The 22,753-nt window shown below is 38.3% G+C and overlaps 1 protein-coding gene and 1 non-coding gene across 6 annotated transcripts in view; both read right to left on the reverse strand.

Moving 5' to 3' along the window:
* The window catches only part of col7a1l (collagen type VII alpha 1-like), a 99,393-nt gene extending 80,013 nt beyond the window's left edge, over nt 1–19,380 (reverse strand). For 2 of the 5 annotated variants that reach the window (XM_026922930.3, XM_034313198.2), the window contains exons 1-12: nt 18,964–19,380; nt 17,283–17,379; nt 16,445–16,655; nt 9,935–10,115; nt 7,811–7,970; nt 6,092–6,185; nt 5,011–5,184; nt 4,668–4,831; nt 4,099–4,228; nt 2,650–2,766; nt 2,319–2,474; nt 202–318 (exon numbers count right to left, since the gene is read on the reverse strand). In XM_026922930.3, coding sequence (XP_026778731.3) covers nt 202–318; nt 2,319–2,474; nt 2,650–2,766; nt 4,099–4,228; nt 4,668–4,831; nt 5,011–5,184; nt 6,092–6,185; nt 7,811–7,970; nt 9,935–10,115; nt 16,445–16,523 — 1,372 coding nt within the window. In that variant the 5' untranslated portion in view covers nt 16,524–16,655; nt 17,283–17,379; nt 18,964–19,380. The remainder of the gene's footprint in view (nt 1–201; nt 319–2,318; nt 2,475–2,649; nt 2,767–4,098; nt 4,229–4,667; nt 4,832–5,010; nt 5,185–6,091; nt 6,186–7,810; nt 7,971–9,934; nt 10,116–16,444; nt 16,656–17,282; nt 17,380–18,963) is intronic. The other 3 variants (XM_034313199.2, XM_026922927.3, XM_026922928.3) reach the window with 2 other exon arrangements.
* trnam-cau (transfer RNA methionine (anticodon CAU)) lies at nt 9,653–9,724 on the reverse strand. The gene has a single exon. It is a non-coding gene; the product is annotated as a tRNA-Met (tRNA).
* Nucleotides 19,381–22,753: the final 3,373 nt, after the last annotated feature.

Consider the following 22,753-nt stretch of genomic DNA (forward strand, 5'->3'; position numbering starts at 1 on the left):
CTGTTGAAGAGAGAACTGGAGTGCACAAATCTAATACTGTGCATGGAGGAGGATCCAGAATCCTCTACAAGTGTCTTCAAATTCGTTAGATATTAAAAGAAGAGGCTCAGTGCTATTATTATCTGCAGAGCTGAGGGTGAGCACCAGTGTTTTGCAAAAAAATAAATAAAACTGAACTGTACATAGTCTTCATGTGAGTACCTGAGGATGCCCAGGTGAGTCTGTAGCCTGATGCTCCTCTCACCGAGAGCCAGCGAGCCTGCACCGTGTCTGTAGTGGCGTTTTCCACCAACAGCTGCTGAACAGGGACCAGCTTCACTGCAACACGTCAGAGGCAGGAGTCATTATCAGCATTTGTTAAGGCATACAATACATTCTATAGACCAGGGGATTCTCAGCCTTTTCTGCATGACCTCGCTGACACCATTTAAGAAATAAAGGCTAGTAAATGTTCACCAACTTTTTGTACAACTTGTACATCATTTCTGTGCTCGCTTGCTCTTGTTCAGCAAATGTGAATATCTGTAAATATTATAAACACGCAATCCCAATATATATGATCACATATAGTTTGGAAATCCAGCGTTTTGTTTTTTTTAACTTTTACACTCTGTGGCAGTTAGAACTCTAAACTCTCACTGAGACTGAAATATAGCCCACGTCCTGTTTAGATTAATATAGCTCTAATATTGTATTTTATAATGTTTCTAGCTAGAAACCACGACCATGCTACACAACGATATGCTTATTTTCATTTTTACATAGCCACTTTATGCAGTGCCAGTTTGATTAACCTGATGGTATGATGGAGCCTGGTGTAAAATGAGCTAAAGCTTAAGGATCAGGCCCTTTGCTACAGAACTAAAACGAGGGTAAGTGTATGATAAGGAGTTATTTTATACACACCAGAGTATGAGTTCTGTGATTAAATATATCCACCACTTTAGTGCCATCTAGTGGTGAATGAAGAAACATCTCTGCATACATGGTACTGATATCACATAAGCAACTGCAATTACTTAATTTCAGGGGGAAAAACCTCAGCAGTAAGACAGAAGCAAAAAACTCCATCTTTATGTTCTAGTAAAAATTATGCTTGTTATGAAAAAGTATGGTTACTTTACTTGTATCACGTGTTTAAATGGTTAGAATTGTATTATTAATAAAAAAATAGCATGAAAAATAAATGAATTTTGACTTTTTCTTCTAAAAATCACTATACTAAAAAGTAACTGAAGTAAATAAAATACAGAACTAAAAAAAAATACTTGTGTAATGTTACTAACATTTTAGGTCTAAATATAATTTTTATGTCCAAAATAATAGAAAGTTTACATTCATGTACAGTATATTTTAAACAAATATAGTAATGTTGCTTAGCTCAGAATTTATAAGTGATATTTAAAAAAAAAAAGCTAATGTTTGTTACAGTCTGACATTATTTTACTTGATTAGACCTTTTTGTGTACAATGTTCAGAAAGAAATTCCAGAGACATGCTGCATCGGTCACCGTCAGCCATGTTGGATTGAGAGGAGCAGCGCTTAAATCCATTGTAACAGAACTAATAGTGTATATAATGCTGCAATCCATTGTTCTCATGGGAGAAATGGGAGAAATACAATGGAATGTTCATTCAACTTGGAATTCCCAGTTGGGAATTTGTGTAACATCCACTTAGCCGGAGTTCCCCGACATAAACACACCTGACGCCACAATAATATGGCGGCACACATACAGTCGACCATTAACAAATTTCCCTTTGCATCATGTTATACTAGATCAAACGTGATGTTATTTGAAAATTTATTTTAACAACTTTGGAAGTTTGTAAGCTTCTGAATGCAATAAAACCACTGTGTCAGAAAATGTGCACCTTGCACCTGACCTGAGCAAGTCACCTGACCTTATATGACATTTCTCATTGCAGAAATAATTCATGTAGATCTTCGTTATATGTTCATCAGATTCAGTGTCTAGACACACAAATATGACTTTGCTCTCTGGGAGTCCATGTTTTATCCGAGCCGAAACACTGGAACGCGTTCAGATCAGAACTCGATTTGGAAAATTTACTTGGAACTTTACACTGGATTGCGGCATAACATTGGCGTGGTTTTGGAGGTGATTTACATCTTATATATTCATAAAAACAGTCTTAAATTAACGATCTATAAAAGGTATAAATTATTCAGCAATGACCTGAATGAAGGTATTTATTAAAGGAATGTAAGACTGGGTCATGACAGTTTAAGGGTTAAAAGAGGTTATCAGATAACACGAATACACTCAGAAATTCAAGACAAAAAAAATCCATACATGTTCTCCCGATGACAGACACAGGCTCACTGGGCCCCTCCGGGTATATGGCATAGATGCTAACTGTGTATGTCTTATCCTCCTCCAAGCTATCAATCACATGAGAGGAGCCATCGCCCTGCAGCGTCTGCTCATAGATCAACCCGGGTCTGTCGGCTGGGATAATAAAACAGAGAAATGTTTAGACCTGATTTCATTAATTCATATAATAATTGCAAGTTATCGATTGTTCTTTAGTATGAAATTGAAATCTGTGTCATTTTCCAGTGTAAAAGCGAATACACAGTGACTGAGAACAATGTAAAGAATTCTGGAAATGGCTGCAGCTCACATCTCGGGATAGAGATTTTGTATGTGTCCACATGGCCGAGTGGAGACGTCCAGGCCAAGCGCAAAGAGAACAGCCCCTCCTCGATCACACGGAAGTTTGCTACTGGTGGTACAGGAACTGCAAAAAGCAAGCAGAATGTGAAGCATGTGAATGCTGGAGTAGTCGTTTAGAAAAAACTATACATCAAATCAAACTATAAGATACTACAGCGCTGTCGAATTCTCTAATCTGATTAGTCAGAAGGTGTTGATTAATTTCTGACAGTATTACAGCTGCAAATCACGGATTTATATTAATGCGCTTGTTCATATCATTAACATTATCGTTTCTATAGTAACAGCTCATTCACAGAGACCTATATGGCAGATGATCTACATAATCCAAGGCTAATAATAAACAGATTTTAAAAGAATGTGCTGTTATTTAACAAAGAAAAACGTTTATAGTTCTTGATATGGTGAAATGTTTTGTGAAGAGATGTTTATTTGACATTTATGGAAGGAGTCTCCAGTGTCAGCGCTTTGTAACAGTCAGTAAGTTTTCCACCACAGACACAGGAGTTTACACTTTACAGTTTCTCAGTGACGTGACAAGCTGCTTTTTTTGTCTTATTAAATTCAAGAGAGAAAAAAGAGACGCTGGTTATTGAACGACCGTTTATAGCTGCTATAATGTAAGTGAGAACAGGAACTAACTTGATTTGTGGATGTTCCACAACATTAAGTGTAACTATAAATGGGTAAAAAAGAACAATGTAGAGTAAATGTTGGCAAATTGTTGTGGTATAAGAGGAATAAAACACTTCAGGACATGCTGTTATAGGAAAGTAATCAACTTCTGATTGGAAATTGTAACACCACTTTATGTCAGGACAAATCATACCATTGATTATTTTCCTATAAGTGCACATCCCCCAGTGTTTTATTCCTTGCTGATTTATTGGTTGTGCGTCACTGAAAGACATACAGTATATTACTGCTTTTAGATATTAATCATACAATAGAAACTAAAGTGATCAAAAGTTAGTCAGTTAATCTGACTGAAACTACACCACAGGTTCCCTAACTGTTTACAGCCAGGGTTCACTTTTGGATTAAAAAAAGCAAAAAAAAAAATCCACACACTCCCTTATGATCACATTTTTAGAGAAATATGTATCATCATAATTATTTATTGCCACCATTACAGCTTTTTATTCCTGAAATATTCCTCCACATAATCTATGCTAGATTTGAACTTTCTGCATCATATTAAAAGCACATTTTTATTTTGATTAAACTTGTGAAGTTGACATTATTTATTTTTATGTTAGTTACTCAGCTAAATTTCCATTCAAATAACAAGACAATGACTACACATATAACTCTAATAACCAGCTAAATAAACAACTATAACAGTTTTCGTAGTGTTTTATTTGTGACGTTGTGATCTGCTGATAATAATACTTACTCGTCTCTGTGATTATGGTGGAGGATTCTCCGATAAGTCCGGGGTAAACGGCGTAGACAGTGAGAGAGTACTCGGTCTTCGGAGTCAACCCTGTTACTTTGGTATTTCCCACATCTCCCTTCAAATCAATCTGAGATACAGGAGTGAAGTTTAGGATACATGCTTTAGTGTTTCCTCCTGCCTGTTAATTCGTACTAGAAAATTAAGGGTCTTTGTCTGTACTTCTGTCAGGTGCAATGGCTTAAGAAGCTCCTGAGCTGGTTTAGGATGTGCGTTTTTAAAATTTCCTGTCAGTTTGAAGCACTGATTGTTATTCGCTGTGAGTTACTATCACGGGACTCACAGCAATTTGGGATGTTTTATGTTTTAGAGGATATTTTTTCTCACCTGCTTCAATAATGCATGTGCACAATAGTGTTAAGCCCCTTCTGTATCTACTTATGTTGTTGTTGTTCTTTTGGCTGCTCCTGTTATGGGTGAGAGTGTGTCAGTTGCATGTTGTGTGTGTGTGTGTGTGTGTGTGTGTGAGAGAGAGAGCGTGTGTGGCTCTGCTGGGTCGTAGCTCTCACCTGTCGGGGTTTTATCGGGAGCAGATGGCCCTTCGGAGACACGGGAGCGATCAGCAGCCTGTAACCTGTCACGTCTCCAGTGGCTTGACTCCAGGAGAGCTGCAGAGAGTTGTAGCTCAACTCACTGACCTGCAGGTCCCTGGGACCGACCACCTTCTCCGTCACTATCACACACAGAGAGAGAAAGAAGAATTAGAGTAATAAAGAGAGAGAGAGAGAGAGAGAGACAGCGAGAGAAGGATAGACATAGGCCAACAGATGGCGTGAGATTCATTTCTACTCGAGTGAAGCCGCGTTCAGGCTGTGTCTCTTCTTGTGAGTGTGTTCGTGTTGTGTGTCTCACCCGGACGTGTGTGTTTAACAGGTCGAGGAGGTTCGGAGGCGGTGAAACACACTCGGCGTGAGATTTTGGGCAGCAGGTTCTCTAGATAGGATGAATCAGGGCTGAGCATCAGGTGCTCCTCATGAGGCTCGCTCACTACCCTCCTCAGCTCCTCCGGATCAGCATCCCTCACACCTGAGAAACACACACACACACACACACACACACACACACACACACATTTGTTGTTATTTTTTAGATTATGTATCACTTATGAATTATATATGTAATTTAATGTATGTAATATAATTTAATGTATCTAATTGAAAATATATCCTAAAAATGACAATATTTCCAAAAAGCACTTAATACAAGTTACTCTTTTATGGCGGCTGACTCTCCAATGGTGTTGCGTGCACTATGTAGGTACTACAACACTCTTATCATAACCTACACAACTTATAGTATAACATACTGTATACTGTATAATGAGTGAATGGTTCTTCTCTCTATACGATCTTGTTTCTGTAAGAAATTATACTATTTACTATTATTACTATTATCTATTCTCTATTCTAATCTATTTCTGTTCTATACTTCTGATAATCTTCATTCTTCTGATATGCAATTGATCATGGCGATTCCATGAATGTGCAAATTAGCCTATGACGTCACGTGGCAACTTCTAGCGATTTTTCAAGCACGCATTAGTTACTTTCTGCTGAACAGAGTTTGCGATGCTGTGTGGATGTGTGGTGTTCTGGTGTAGATGTACAGAGCCAAGCTGATTTATTCAGGCCTCTCTGGGGCAGACTGATTAGGGAGTCTGAGTGTCAGAACATCAGACGGGAAAAGGAGACAGGCCTGATGAGAAATCGCTGCAATTAGCTGGCCACTCTCTAATGAGCTGTAATTATTTCTACACTCTGGGCATCGAGATTGGGCCAAGCGTTAAAGAGCCAAGGCAGCAAAGCCAGCCGCTGACAAACGCAAGCTGCATCAACACCTCCTTATTCGCTGATATACAGTATATCGATGGATCTAATGACTAATCCCCATGTTAACCAGAACAGGAAGGAGTGGCGTAGAAGATGCTGCTTACCTACTGCGAAAAGAGAGATGCCACTCTCCGCTATTGCTTTAACCGGTCCATCGATCACGTCGTCTGATCTGCCGTTAGTAATGAGCACTGCAATCTGAAATCAGACAGGAATATATTACAGTGGAGATCTGTTTTTTTTCTGTGCACTCTAAATAGCAGAATACAACAAGAAGATGCTCAAAAAGTGTAACAGGTTCCCTTAACTAATATTACCTACTGTATTAACAAAAGTACTTTAGCATTAACACATCATTAGTAATGGTAAAGGAATTAATGTCAGAATTAATTATTCTAAATAATAAACCATATAGGCCAAATAGCACCTGCATTAACCAAAGTTTATTCCATCTATGACTAAAAATACATTCATGATGACCATCACGAATTTCCGCCTTAATTAAACTTAATTAAATGTAAATTATTATGTGAGTGAACTTTGGGTGCCAATATTTATACCCTGAGACTTGAATATAGCTGATTATCAACATGTAGTATGCTCATTTATATCTACTTATGCATTAATGTTAATTACAACGTGTTAATGCTGAATTCTCAATTCTGATTGGTCAGAAGGTGATTAATGTTCTATAATAAATTATAGGTTTATAATAATGCGATCATTCTAATATGTTATCATGTCTATATTAATAGTGAATTCACAGGGATGCTCCACAGAAACGTGTGTAATTGTTGATATGGTGAAGTTTTCTGTATGGAGATGTTTATTTATCATTTTGTGGAAGGAGTCTCCAGTGTCAGTGCTTTGTAACAGTCAGAGGTAAAGCTGTAACTTCAAGTTTAAGTCTTATTAACTTCAAGAAAGAAAGTAGGGGAAAAAAAGAGCAAAAAAAAGAAATAGTTGAGAGAACGACTCTTTATAGCTGCTATACCGTAAGTGATAACGTAAGGAAGTAACTTGTTTTGGATGTTCCACAACATTAAATGTAACTATAAACAGATAAAAAGTAGGACGTGTTAGAGTTGGCAAATTGTTATAGTATAAAAGGAATAAAACATCACACCACCCTGTGGTTGATTAGTTTCCTATAACGGCACATCCCGAAGTGTTTCAAACTTTACCTGATGCAGTAAATAAGGTTATATAAGGGAACCTTAATATAAAGCTCTAACACATTATGTGCAATTTTATAGATGATCTACTTAAATCCATAACAAGCTCGAACATGTCAGACCTGCCTCAGACAGAAACCACTATTTGTCATTATGAAAGTGCGACAGCTTTTATATAAAGTTCACCTGAAGTAGAGGTCGAGTTCATCAAAATTCACCAAACAGCATTATGCCTCGGTGCGCGTGTGAGTGTGTGAGCCGATTTTAAATAAAAGCCGATATCTCTGCAGTTAATTACAGCAAACCTCTCCTTTGCCTGCTGCCTCATTTGCACATCAGGTGCTCGTCTCTGCAGGACAAGCAGCTGTACGTGGTCTGAAATCCTAATGAAGTCCTCGTTTCGATGCAGCAGTGTCCTAACTTTACAGCTACTATATTAATATAAAACCAAATGTCAGCTCCCTGGCTGGAGAATACATAGACAGAGTGACCAAATATGAGATGCCTTCTTTGTTAAGGTTAAAAATGTTTATTCCAGCAGGTCATCTATCCCGTCTTTTAGGAATACACACATCTGATCATACAGTACAGCATCCATGTTAGTTAGTCAGGTAAATAAAAAAAAATGTTTTTTATCTGTTATCACACCTTTGGAGTGTTTTCCCGGACAATCGACGGGCTAAAGACGGACTCCACGAGGAACTCGAGGGCCACACCCATGCGACTGCCTCCTCCTTCATACGGCAGTTCCTCCACCGCGTTTAATATCTCATCCAGGGTGGAGTAGTCCGTCAGAGCAACACGCATCCTGACAACAGAAATACACCAACACACTTTCTCTTTAATACTGTATCCTAAACATGATCCCTGGCTCAACCTTAACATTGATCCTGTATACACCCATACTTTAATGGTAACATTAACCAACCATACACTTACTTTAGTGTCAGTCACACATATTTCCTTTTATGGTATAAAATCCCCGGATATATGCAGAGGTTTAATTAGGATTTAGGAGTTGATGGAGGGTGGCAACAATAAATTTATTCAGTGGTATCATAAAGAATTCTCAACACTGATATCATGAAAATGGGAGTAAACCAAGTTTAAATATCTGTTATGTATGTTCCTGGATTAGGTTAATTACCTCTGAGTGGCCAGAGATTAAGCTTTATATAAGGTTGCCATCAAATACAAATTGATTATTCAGAACTAGAAGATAATGTGTTATAACAGATAAAAATACAGATAGACATAGTAGGTGCAGTTTTTTTTTTCCACAGGGCAACTGGTTGAGTCTAGAGGTTTGCATCAGGACTAGGATCGCACAGAGCATAGCAAAAAAAGTTGCGCAATAGAAAAACGTTCGCCCTCTTGTCTAGAGAGCACAAGTCTGAATCAGAATTTGTTGATAGCTTCAATTTTGGAAAGCATATCCAAAATAACACTGTTAATAGCACCCCTCCCACCCAGAGAACACGGCCACTTTTGCTCTCTTGGAGCAATATACTGTGGCATCGTTGGAATCTCCTGATCTTCGGATGATGGGGCGAAGCTATCAAATAAAATCTGACCCTAAATAAATGGCAACACACTTCCTTGGTTATAAAATATGCCACACAGTGCACCTTGCAGTCAGGAATATGCATATAATAAGCCACCCGCAGAATCGTAATCAATAGGAGGTTGTGCTCGTTTGTCAGTTTCAGCATTTTCAGTTTTTTTTTTTCAAAAGTAGCTACATGAGACAATAGATGCTTTAAACTAGGAAAAAGAACACATTTTGCTTTAATGATAATAATAAATTTTTATACACTATAATTAACAAGTGCCTTGACATTCTGAAATGAAAGCATTTCCCTACGATTAATATTTCCATCAAATTATGTAATTATGTTTCTCCCCACTCCCTACTTCGTATATATAGTCAGTGGTGTACAGCTTGTCTATTATCCTGCAACTGTTCTGTTGCTTTCCTTTACTTCAGTCCCTCAGAAACCTTGTTACAAATTCTTAGCATAATATTCCTTATTAAAGCCAGAGGATTTCAAAGTGGCTGACTATGGATTTTTTTTTCACCAAACAACTAAGAAAGGCCTTGGAGGCATCATACTTTCTGAATATTTTTGGGCTGAGCTCTGAATGCAAGAAAAAATAATTCAGCTGCTTCAGTGGAATATCAAAATCCTCCTATCTTGGGTTATATCATGGTATAACAGTTTATCAGGATAAAAGAGGCATTTGAATGAGAGAACCTTCAACAGCCAGTGGAACTAAAACAGCATAAATCCCACAAAGCCTTTATTTATCACATATACTGTACATTTCTCTGGAGTCAGAACACAGGGTCAGCCATAACACAGCAGAGAGGGTTAAGGGCCTTGCTCAAGGGCAGCCTGCCAGTGTTGGGGCTTGAACCTCTGACCTTCTGAACCCAGAGCCTTAATGTTGGCCATTTGTTTGTGTATGAGGCATAAATGAGGCTGTATTTAGCAGAGGATGGTTTCGATCCATCGACCTCTGGGTTATGGGCCCAGCACGCTTCCGCTGCGCCACTCTGCTCACCCCAACACGGGGCTCGAACCCGCAATCCCTGGCTTAGGAGGCCAGTGACTTATCCATTAGGCCACTGAGGCTGAAAACTGTTGCTGGTGAATGAACCCAGAGCCTCATACAGACAAAACATGCACTTTCACATACAGTTTCCTGCTGTTAATATACATTATACCTGCTAATCCGTCTGGGGGAATGTGAGGGAGTGACCTACTATACCTTGGAATGTCTGCATATAAGGTGACTCCGAAGCGGACGCCTTCTGATCCGATCACGCCGCTCTGGAAGGATCGAATAATTTCAGCGATGAACTCTTTAATCTGGCTAAAGCTGGAAGGACCCACTGACCACGACTCGTCCACCAGGAACACAATGTCCGCAGGCAAGGCTGTGCGACACTCTGAGAGGAAACAAACACAGCCGTGCGTCGATAAATTTCATAGAGAACACTGTGAAGTCAACTGAGTTTTACTGTCATCCCATTTACACAGAAATAGACAAAAGGATGAAACAGAGTGCCTTCAAATCCACAGTGCAAGACACAAAACAATTCACAGCTCAGTACACAAAAGACGGCATGTAATCCAAAACAAAAGATGTTATTGTTAGTGTTATAATGAATATTTATGTCATAATACTCACATTATGGTGTTTTTAATGACTGTATTAATTATACATGGCTGTATTTGTTTGCAAATTATTCATAACTGAATTCCAACAGTATATAAAATGAAATTGTGGCAGTTTTCAACATTACCACTAGATGGCAGTATGACCTCAGAAAAATAAGCACCTCCTAAGTAGGATTTTGGCTTTCAGATTTTAAAGAGAGTTGGTCAAGCTGTGGGGTGTGATAGGGACAGAAAGGAAAATTACACACACACACTTTTGATTTCCACCCAACAAAATATTTATAAACAAGACTTATATCCTGTATAGTCATCAGAGAAGGTTTGCGATGCTTTGAACCCATATTGTTTAGTAATCTTGAAATTCATTCATTCACTCATTTTCAGTAAGCACTTTATCCTGGTCAGGGCTGTTTTGGATGTGGTCCCTATCCTGGAAACACACTTGGTCTAACCCTGCGTGGGATGCCAGTCCATCACAAGTTACCATGCACACACACACACACACACACACACACACACACCTAGGGGCAATTTATCATAGCCAGTTCACCTCACTGGCATGTTTTCCAGACATGGGAGAAAACCGGAAATTGTGAGAAACCCACACAGACACGAGGAGAATATCTGAAAGTAACCCAAGCTCAGGATTGAACTGGGGACCCTGGAGCTGGGAGGTGACAATGTGGAAAGGAGAAGACTGAGGTGGAGGAAAAGAAGAAGAAGAAGAAGAAGAAGAAAGTCCAAATAAAAACCAGAGGGTTATGAGCACTTTGTGCTTGGCCCCCTAATTAAAATAATACATGCAATGCAGTGAACCTCCCTAGTTTCTCCTGTTTAAGCTTTTGTCTGTATTTCTCACCTCAGAGCTGCTCAGTTACTGCCTCTTACCCTTAAAATATGAGGAAACACACAAGCCATACATCGTTTTATCATATGGTGCAGGCTTGTTAGGCGATAGCATGTTAATTGTTTTAGTGTAATTGTAACGCTCCTTACAGATTACAAACCGCTTCTTTAATATGCAACTTTTTTTAAACAATCAAGGTCATTCTTGGAAATTAATGTCAGCTTGTAGGTTAGTGTCAGTTTATAAAGAGGATAACATCTGGAGTCAGATGTTTAAGTGAGGATTTGACCTGCTTTACCATATACACCATGTTTTATAATCACAGCCCCAGAGACCTCAGGCAAAACACAAAAACACCAACATGTCAATGCTCGGGGGCTCCAAGAGTGGAACACAGGACGTGACTGATACACAGAAATTACACACAGTAGGCAACCTGCTCTGATCAAGTGCAAAGACCTTTCAGAGGACCTACTAAGCTGGAATGGTTTACTGAAGGCCATCACCAGTCCATAATGTAGTATCCTGCTAAGATCAGTGGCAGGATATGATGTAAAATCCTAAGACACATGAGAAAGCACCCTAAGACGACGCATGATGATTTTAAAAAATCTTTTGCACTTAATGTTAATACGTGTTCAGGCATAACAAGCTGACATACAAAAGCTGTTCATGACAGGTTACTGTAAACAAAAGAATAATGTTCATTTACACTTAGTGTAACAAAGGCACGCAGTGTTATGTTTAAAACCTTATTTCCAGTTGTAAACATAGCGGATAGAACATAATGTGTGACTGCTAAAGGACCTGGACAGCTTGCATTAAGAAACCGCAAAGTACAAATTCCTGTCACAAAAATTAAAGTTGCTGCTTTATGTCTGACTGTTACAAAGTGCTGACACTGGAGACTCCTTCCAAAAATAAACGTCTCCTCACACAAAACTTCATATCATCATACCAACAGTTACGCACTTTTTTTTATATGGACTGTCCACCATACATGTCTCTGTGTAAGGTGTTACTACAGAAACAACAACGTATTAGAACAGGTGCATTAATATAAACCTGTGATTTTCAGCTGCACTACGCTTCTGACCAATCAGAATGGAGAATTCAGTACTGAAGTGGTATAATCCGTACATATGTATGGAATAACACATGACAGACCTGGAGTGTGTTATTCCACTTATACCACAGTGATTTATAGCATGTGAGCTAGCTGGCTAGATTGATTTGAATATTCCTGTTAATTTTGTATTCCTTCTTCCTTTTCATCTTCATCTGACCAGCTTTCATATTTTAAATCAAAAATCATATTTCTGAAAAGTCTCATTTGCCATGTCTGCTGACGACGTCGCTAACTCAACAGTAGTAATAATTTCGAACTAAGAAGTGGAAGTTTGCATGGTGAACACAGACGAGTGGAGTGATACGCACAGTGAAACATCCCAGTGTGGTTATACTAAATACAAGCACTCCTGAAACGCTGCTCGACCAATCAGATTAGTGGACCAGAACTAAGTGTTGTATAATATATTCATGAATGACACCTCACACATTTTACTGATTTATAATTAGATTTAAATTTGTAGATTGTTCGAGAGGCAAGTTAGTGCCTGTTCTCACTTACGTTATAGCTGCGATAAACAGTAAGTCCCTCCCCTGTCTCTCTCTCTCTCTCTCGCTCTCTCTCTCTCTGTTTGTCATTTTACTGAGAGACCAGAAAGCGTAAACTCTTCTGTCCTGAAGACTTTCCTGAGAAACTTTCACTGTTACAAAGGAAAAGAATGAAGTGTATGAGCTGTTAATATAGAAACAATAATGTATTAGAACGAGTGCATTAATTTTAACTTGTCGTTCATGTTACAGCCAGAAGTACAGTCCTGCTGTTGTACAAAAATAATGCTCACCTTCTGACCAATCAGATTCGAGACAGCTCAGTGTTCAATAACTATACTGATCATTTATGCATTTTTGTCTACCTTTTATCTACAGTTACTAAAATCCCTAAAGTGAAAAAATTCCAGTAAAAGATTATAGAGAGGAGAGCCAGACTGGAAAGAGTTTACGCTTCATACCCCCAGAAGAAGAGTTACATATTTACAGTGCTGCTACACTCGCTACTTCTCCCATAGCACAAATCCTCATCTCCATTTCCTTGGAAAAGTACGGTACATTAGACACACGATTGTCTATCTTTCCGGAGAAGGCACCGCGGCACATCTATTCTCAACTTTAGCATTTAGATTAAGCGAGCAATCTCAAAAATACATTATGTCTCAGTCTGGGTTAACTGCTGATGTAATATCTATACTTTTAGATGTATGTTTGCAGCAGTTACAGAAGTGTGTGACTAATGTATGCGTACCAAGTATGAGGATCTGGTGTCAGGCGGATAATGCTGCAGGCCGCGTTATAGATTCAGACAGGTCCAGCCAGAGGCCGAGTTAAGAACAGGCGATGTGGAAAATCAGTTCAAGCAGACAGATGTTATCTGTCTCTGACTGTCTGAGCATGCAGGTGAAAAGCAGATGCACCATGAGGATATGAATCCAGAATCTTTCTTCTTTTTTTTTGTAAACCGATAAATCCACCTATGTATCCTTATGTCCTTCCTTTCTACCTGCATCCATCAACTCAACCCGAAATATAAATAATCCAAATTTAAGAAATCCTAATGCAGCGCGAAAGGAACTTCTATCGACTTTGTATTTCCCGAGGGATTGGCTCTGAGGGTGACGGCAGTATAATACAGAGGTGATAGGCATGATTGGATGAAGGCAGGATCTTCATCCCACAAAACACAGCTCAGAGTTGTGGTATATGAGCTGCCAGTGTTGAGGAGAAGTCACTGTGACATGTATAGCTTGGCATGTAGGACTGTGTGGGGATTACTGACATTTAATTAACTTACATGGTGCCTTCGAGAAAGATTAAATTCGATTAAAATCATTCAGCCTATCAGCAGTAGTTCGGTACACGGTGTATGAAGTGTAGTTGCATGCATCTAATGTTATGGTTTGATATAACAGTGCAGAGAACCATTGCATTTTTTTCAAATGCACAATTGTCCAGGACTGAAACTGAAAGCTGCTTATAGAAATTGAGTTCTCAGATATAGCACGCTCTTTTTTCCCCTTCCAATTTAGTTGTTTGCTTTTCTATCAAAGGCAGCTAGCAAAAGTTGAAAAGTTGAAAGGTACAAGGTTGCTGACACTGCAGACTCCTTCCAAAAATGTTAAATACATGTTTATGTGGCGCTTTTGCCGTAGAAGTCCCTGTGTAAATTGTTACTATAGAAACATAACCTGTCTAGAGAAATCAGGTCATCATAGATCACATTCTTGCCTTTTCTCCAAATTTGGTCATTTGCCAATGAGTTCTTTTCACAAAAAGTATGTAGACCCGAGCCGTAAGCTGTCAAGCCGATATTTACCGCAGAAACACCAGCATTATTATCACTTTCACTCACAGTGAAAATACTGTTCACATCGTCTGTCTTTCTCAACACCACAGAGTCTAAACGTATGTAGGATATACATTTTTTCATGGAAGATGCCTTCACAAATCTCAGAGTGAGGTAAAATCTTTTTACCCTACTAATCATAGACATAGGCATAACTTACTCTGGGAACCACTATAATTTACAACTAATTTAAAAACCTAGCCATTAAAAATCTTTTATATAATAGCTTGCAGCAGAAATAGGTCTGAATGTTCATTTCTATTAATTGCTTTACAGAATGATGAAATTGTGGATGGGGGAAAGGGTTAGTAAAACTTTTATCACTGACTGCATCGTTTTGCTAGCTGTATTTAATTAGCAGCAAGCTAACACATAGTGAGAATGATGAGTGTTTTTGTTTGTTCAGTGGTAAATGTAGTCGATAGTGAGGTGGTAGTCAGAGCTAGATGCTAACAATCGATGAGGAGGAATGAAAAGCCGCACAATCCTGCGGTTCAACTCTGAGAGCTTTGCTCCGATAGTGAAACCTTTCTACTCACTGCAGTTGCAGGATATTTGCTCTTTAAACTATGTTTCTTTGATTGCGCTATAGTTTTAAATATAAAAACTTCTAATAAACAGTGTTTGATTGTATTTAGCTTTCTTTCACTACATCGTTGTTGTTGTTCTTGTAGCAGAAGTGAAGTTACGCTAAGCAGGCCACTTAAAGCAGCAAAAATCTAGAAACTGTTTGGAAAGAGACCATTCCCACCTCTGACCAATTACACAACAGCTAGCAAACTGAACAGGGTGAATACTAGCACATACTTCCCCGAGACACGTGAAGCCAGCCAACCGCATGTTTTACAAATGTTTCTCATGCTACATCACAGGTTGGCTGAACACTCGGTGGAAAGCGCTATCCGCCCTCTTCCGCATACACAGACATCTACAATCAGTGAGTGTCGCTTTGATTGATATGTGAGAGAGTGAGGCCATTCCTTCCATCCAAAGAACATGGCCAATGTTGCTCTCTTGAACCAGATAGCTGTGGCATCACCGGGAATCTCTCCAGATGACAGAAAGAACGCTTTGCACCATTCGGGCGCCCTGGCACATTCTTTTCACATATCTGTCTGTCATGGTAACCTTTCCACATGCTTCATATAGAGTAGGTGTGTATAATGACTGTGCTTTAGGGCATGAGTAAGAGTTAGTAATCTCACCTCATACCTTCTGTAATGAAGACTACACATACACTAACTACATATGCACACTCACACACACACACACACACACACTCACGATGTACTATGAGGTAGAAACTTCAAAGTGTTCACAGGTGCTTTATAGACATGATCTGAACTTTCTCCTACATATTCTGCTTCGTCAGAGAGACAGGACGAAGCAGGAAGCATGAGTGAAGATGATTTACAGCAGAAGAGGAATTCAGTTAGACGTATCAGACCTGTAAAAGTGCAGAAGACATGCAGATGTCTTCGTAAAACAGTGTAAAAGTCAGACTTCACTCCAATGCTATCTATCTGTCGAGTTCAGGTGGCCCACTATGCATATGCATTCTTTTTTATTACAGAAAGACTTCATATACAATTACATTGTCTGATTTATTGTCTGATCTCAAACACACAGACAAGCCTGGTTTACTTTGGCAAGTTAATTCAACGCTCGTGATATAAAAATGGCTCTTTGAAAGTGTGTGTCGTCCTCTAGTCCTTATCTGTTAAATAAATGCAGTGCTTTGAGTAAACACAGAGAAGCACATGAGCTAGGAATCAGCCTCGTACCTTCAGCTTGTGCAGACACACTCTGATAGGAAAGAGAAAGAGACAAGAGCAAGATCCACAAATACGAATGATCCATCATCTCTCTCTCTTTTCTCCTCTATCGGTTGCTCCTCTTGCGTCTCTTCACTATCTTATCTCTCCTCCAGCAGACCTGATCTTCTGCGATGATGCTCAGCTTTGCTTTCTTCAGCCGTGACTTTTCCTCCTTTATCTGACAGAGAGAGAGAAAGTGTGGGAAAAGAAGTGAGAAGAAACAAAAAGAAAGAGAGAGTGGGAGAGAAAAAAAAGAGTGATCGGTATCAGGGTCATATGTATATGCAAAGTGCTGTTTTTAAATAAGAGTCACAATATAACCTGTGAATTTTACACAGTGTAATTTCATTCAGTGTGTGATACTTATTGCTGTGGGTGAGGGCTCAGAATACTGCATGGGAATAACAAAGAGAAAAGGCATTACAAAAGTCAAAATGAAGATAAAAAACAAGAAAATAGATAAGAAGAAAGACAAGAAAAAAGAAGCAACAAGACAAAAAAAAAACAAAAACAAAGACAAGACAAAAGTCAAGTAAAAAAATACAAAGAAAATAGACAAAATAAAAGCCAAGGAAAAAATCAAGAAAAGGGACTAAAAAAGGCAAAAAAGACAAGATGAAGTCAAAAAAGACAAGAAAATGGACAAGAAAAAAAGACAAGATAAAGGACAAAAAAAAATGTCAGAAAAGATCTGGGATAATCTCAGACTTCCCGTCTCCCATTCATTGACTTATAGAGCGTTGATGCTATCCGAAGTTGCCATGGCATTTTAGCAAGAGAAAACTGAGGCTCCGTGTTCACATACCAGTGAAAGTCAGTCCTGTTCCTGCATGTAAGGCCACATGTTCTCATCCAACTGGCTCCATTCCAGGATTAACAACTCACTCCACACACACAGATACCTAAAGCAGAAGATACAGTATGGGGTATACGTATCAGCCTCAATTATTTGGGCTTGAACATGCCTCTTTCTTTGGTATTTTGAGGATCTGATCCTAAAGTGGCAATGTTACTCCACAGGCGTGGCTGTGATCTGTGCTTAAAGGATAAAAACAGCTTTATAATGTCTGTCCAATGCTGTGAAGTGCAGTTTGACCTACGGTGTGCTGTGGCTCAGTGGCTACAGGGTTTCTCAGATCTTCCCCATGTCTCTAAATGTCAGCTGGTTCTACATAACAGCATTTCTCTACTTTATAAAGGATTATCCCTGTAGGTGTGAAATTGGTTGTCACACTCAGACACAGACTTAAATGTGCAGGAGCCTGAATCTTTACGCTAGCATATACTATATATACTCTATATACTATGTATACTGTACTATATATAAACACACACACACACACATACAGACACTGTATCTTGATATAAGGCTACTATTATTAAATGCATTTAAAAATATATATATTAACACATTGTTACTTTATACACAATGTACCCACATATATTACCATAAAATAAACCTTTTCTCCATTAACAGCCATGTTTGTGACTTAGCAAAAGCATTAAAGTGGGGAAATGTCTTTGCTTTGTGCACTTAAGGTCAAAATCCTGGCAGATTCACTGAGTATCTCTTCCAAAAAAAAAAAAAATAGGGGGGGTGTAAATTGTTTGGCAACAGAGTAAAAGTTCTCAAATGAAAGACATCACTGTTTAATGCTTTCACCACATTAGCATACATAACCTAGTCATTGCAAAGTCTGTCATTAAATTTGCATTATAATAGAGATGCAATGTCACCACTACTACTATTGCACTCTCTATCACAATGTATAAAACAATTTAACAACCAAAAAAAGGTTTAAAAAAGCATGAGTGATGATTTGCGTCTAAGGATTTAAAAATAGGAAGTATATAAGAGTATGCACACCCTTAGAACAAAACAAATAAGAAAACAAATGGGAAAAGGGACATTATAGCCAATTTTAGCTCGTGCAGATGGTCTTGCTTTGTCAAGTAACAAAAAATTGCATGCCAAACATTTATCTTCAAACTTTTTCATAATCTCTGAGCAACTTCAGGATCCTCTCAGTTGTAACATTCATCATAATCTGTTATATCTCTGCCAGATTTCGTACCAATCTTTGCCCATACTTCTTGTATAACCCTGACTGATACTCATTCCACTTTTAATCAGGCCTGGAGAGGATGAAAACGTCTTCCTTTCTGGTTCAATTCCAAGCATTTTTGGAAATGTTATTGTAGTATTTTTGCAGGATATTTCATTTATAACTTCTTGAAACCTTGGAGGGGTATAAACTTTTGCACTCAGTGCTGTAATTTACAGAGTACTGCAACGCTAAGGCACTTTGCGACTGGCCTATGTCCAAATGAAGAAAAAGGCTTGGCAGAAACATGGCAGTGTGACGCAAATGCAGTGGCTTACAAATGCAAAGTGCAGAGTGACAGTAAAAAAAAAAAAAAAAGAAAGAAAGAATGAAAAATGCAAATTGCCATCCATTTCCATTTCAGCTGTTCTCTCAACTCACCTCTGTCATCCAGCTATACAGTCCCACTGAAGCACGCACACACACACACACACACACACACACACCCTTGGACATATACACACAAACATCCGCTGGAAATCCTGCACCGAACTCTCTCACAACAGCCGATGAAACTCCACCAGTCTCAGGATGAAGGTTGCTTGGAAAAAAGTGCCAATATGGATGAATGAGTGAATGAATGAAGCACACACCTTTCAGAGTGTAAGCTCAGGGGGTGTGTGGATGTGCAGCAACAGGTCGAGCCGTCTAAAGCGAATGAAAGAGAGTGAAAGTATGAACAGTGGGTGTGTATGTTAGGAGTAAGCAACAGGGGCTGGAGGGCACTGACTCGTTCCCTGTCTCCTTCAAGAAAATATTTGTCGTCCCCCCAAACACACACACACACACACACACACACACACACTCCATCTATCTTCTCGTTTCTGGTGTAAAGAGAGCTGGAATGTATCTTCTGCTGCTCGTATGTCCAGCGGAGGACTCGCAGTACACAACTCTCAGTAAACTGTTACATTATACACAATAATGTAACCACTGTTGATGATGTTTATATTAATGCACTCGTTCTAACATGTTATTATTTCTATAGTAACAGCTCATTCACAGGAACGCTTTACACAAACAGATTTAAAAAAAATAATAATATGGTGAAGTTTTCTGTAAGGAGATGTTTATTTAACATCTCACTGGAGTCTCCAGTGTCAGCACTTTGTAACAATCAGTAAGTTTTCTGCCATGGGAAAGCTTTACGGTTTCGAAAACATGGTACGCTGCATTTTATTTGTCTTATTAACTTCAAAAGAGAGAGAGAGAGAGAGAGAGAGAGAAAACAGAGGCTGGGGAACTTATAGCTGCTATAACATAAGTGAGAACAGGAACTAACTTGTCTTTTTTTGGATGTTCCACAACATTAAAAGTAACCATAAATGGAGAAAAATCATTTAATTCAGGACTCCTTTAACTAAAAAAAAATCCCTTTAACACAAATTTATTGTACAAACTATTAATAATTAGGCCCATTATTTAAACTTTTTATTATTTTTCCAATATTTATTGGAACCAGGGAGTTTTTAACAAGTGAATTGTAGAATTGTGATTAGATGCCAGTTGTCATTATTTATAGGCATAACAATTTAGTTAATAATGGATTTCCATCACTGGGAAATTAGAAATTCACAGACGCCCCATGCTTGCTTCCTCGCTCTTTGGTAGCCTGTTTGTACATTTTCTCACCTTTTGCCTGTTTTTTGATTGTGACCTTGATATTGTGATTTGGATTTGTTTCTGCTTGCCAGTCTTTGTTTTTAACAATATCATTCACCCTGATTGCCACTGTTTCTGCGGCCTGACAGTCTTTACATAGCATGCAGAAGGAGGAGGGTGATGAACTGTATATGAACTGATGCTTTTTCAGAAAGGCTTTTCTTCCTGGTTGTAACTGTGCACTTATTTCTCAGTGTAACTTTATATATTAATTACACTTTAAGAAAATGTACAGTTCCATGTAGTCAGCAAGTTACAACACAAATTTTACAGAGGAATTATATAAAATATCATATTCCAGATGTCAAGCTGTGTGCTTAGACATGCCAGAATGGAAGGTGATATGCACGGCTAAAAGTTCACACATTATAGCTGCGTTTTCTAGTTTATTACACAATACACAATATAAAGTAAGACCCATTTGCACATAATTATTTGATTTTGATCCTGTGTTTGTGGAATCAAATTAATCTGTAATTTCTATGGTTATGGACGTTGTTAAGGACATAATGAGGAAGTGCGCGAACAAAGAGTAAATTATTTCTTAAAATAAATGTTGAATATCAACTTCCTATCATAAGCATATGTTGCACATCAACTTATCAAACTTTCACTTGCACCAATGTAATTTAACCGCGACCGCCTCCACCATTAGATACCCGCGTCACCGTACCACGTTACCACGTGCCTGACTGCAAGCCTGACTGTGTTTGCAGAGAAAAGAAGTTTCATAAGCACAGTAAGTCTAATCATATGTCATGAAAAGCAAAAAACTTACACATGAAGTGTGCTATGCTTGATATGTTTAAGAAAAAAACACTTAAAATTATTTATTACATATTGCTCTCATTCAAATTCTGTAAGTGGTAGAGGCTTGGGCTCATACAGGACATTTGATACATTGAAAGTTTGATACATCGCAACTAGGGTGTAAATCTATAACAGCAAGTGGAAAATAAATAATTAAAATATCTACTAACCAGCCGTAGCAGACTTGACCAATAAGACTTCAATCTTGCCAAATTTGATTTAAATAGTAAATCAGTGTAGCTCACTCTGCACAAACTAGTTATGATTTCTGAATGAATTGCTGAACATTATACACTACAGGATCTTCCTTAACTGACTTCCTTAAAGAATTAGGATCAAGGTCTCAAAGTACAAGATAATCTTTTCTGATTATCAGCCTGCTTCAAGCCTCTGAGGGAGATTTTCAGGACAAACTTAAACCTAATATAAGCCAAAATTCAGTAAAAAACAGTATTCCCCTGGCTTTATATAAACTTCCCTTAACCCTTTTAACTCCTGGCTTATCCACATATCTGCCTAAACCATATTATTCAATATTCACTATGAATTATTCAGGAACTACAGTAAAACTAATAGATAAGGTATGTGAGGAATGCAAGTCTGGACCAGCTGACAGCTCCTGGGAGTTTAAGGGGTTAAGCTTCGGCTACTAATCACACAAGAGAGTGCAAAAGGATCAGATCAGGCAGCTCAGAGAGATTATTTTGTGCTTAACGTGTGTTTAACCTGGACACCTAACACATAAATACACCAACATTACAAACACCAAACGTTATTTAAAGACCGAGGCTGGGATTTACTAAGATCCTAAACAACACATGCCAATGTGTGTGTGCAAGAGGATAAATTGTGTGTTAAATCACATGCAAAGAAGGGGAACAAAACAATAAATTAGTTAGTTTAGAGAATCTGTTTATAGCTGTCGTGAGTGCATACCTATAAGAGACTCCTGGAAGAGTCAAACTATAAACCTTACCCCATGCACATATAATTGCACACTCTCTGGAAAAAGGTACTAAACCGTACTTTCCCTTTCACAGGAGTGGGACCCTCAAGGCTACATCTTTTGTACTTTTAGTGTGTATCTATTACATGGTATTGTGAATGTAGTTTACCTTTAAATTATTAAAGACACATAATTGGACCTTAAGGACCACTTTTGCGCCTAATTACCTTGTAGAATAAAACTACATGCACATGTCCAGGTAAACGCTACATACTACAGGTATAAAAGATGTAGCCTTGAGGGTACCACCCCATCAACAAGGAAAAGTACAGTTTAGTAAGGATCAAACATTACTCCAGTTAAAGGAGGAATTAAAAATAGAACATGAACACAAAATAAAAGAGTGAAATGAGTTCTGTTCATGAAGTGAATAGAAACATCTTCAGTCTCATTTTAAATGCTGTTAGAGGTGATGTGAATATAATATGACATTAATTTTAATTAAGTCATCGTTTTAAGAATCTTTTTTGTCTATTGTCATATATTAAGGTTAGATAAACCCCAAAAATAGTATAATTGTGTCTTAAAATGGTGGAAAGTGGCATTCGCACATTTAATACCTGCCCTTCGGTCATATTAATTTGTTCACATAATTGCCATTCCCACAGGGACTTTAAGGTTATAATTAATATATCTGCATTAATAACCACTCTATATTTGAATTAAAATTGCCCCAAATGATATATTGTTTAA

This window comes from Pangasianodon hypophthalmus, chromosome 18 (genome assembly GCF_027358585.1).
Source record: "Pangasianodon hypophthalmus isolate fPanHyp1 chromosome 18, fPanHyp1.pri, whole genome shotgun sequence".
In the NCBI taxonomy this organism is placed as follows: domain Eukaryota; kingdom Metazoa; phylum Chordata; class Actinopteri; order Siluriformes; family Pangasiidae; genus Pangasianodon; species Pangasianodon hypophthalmus.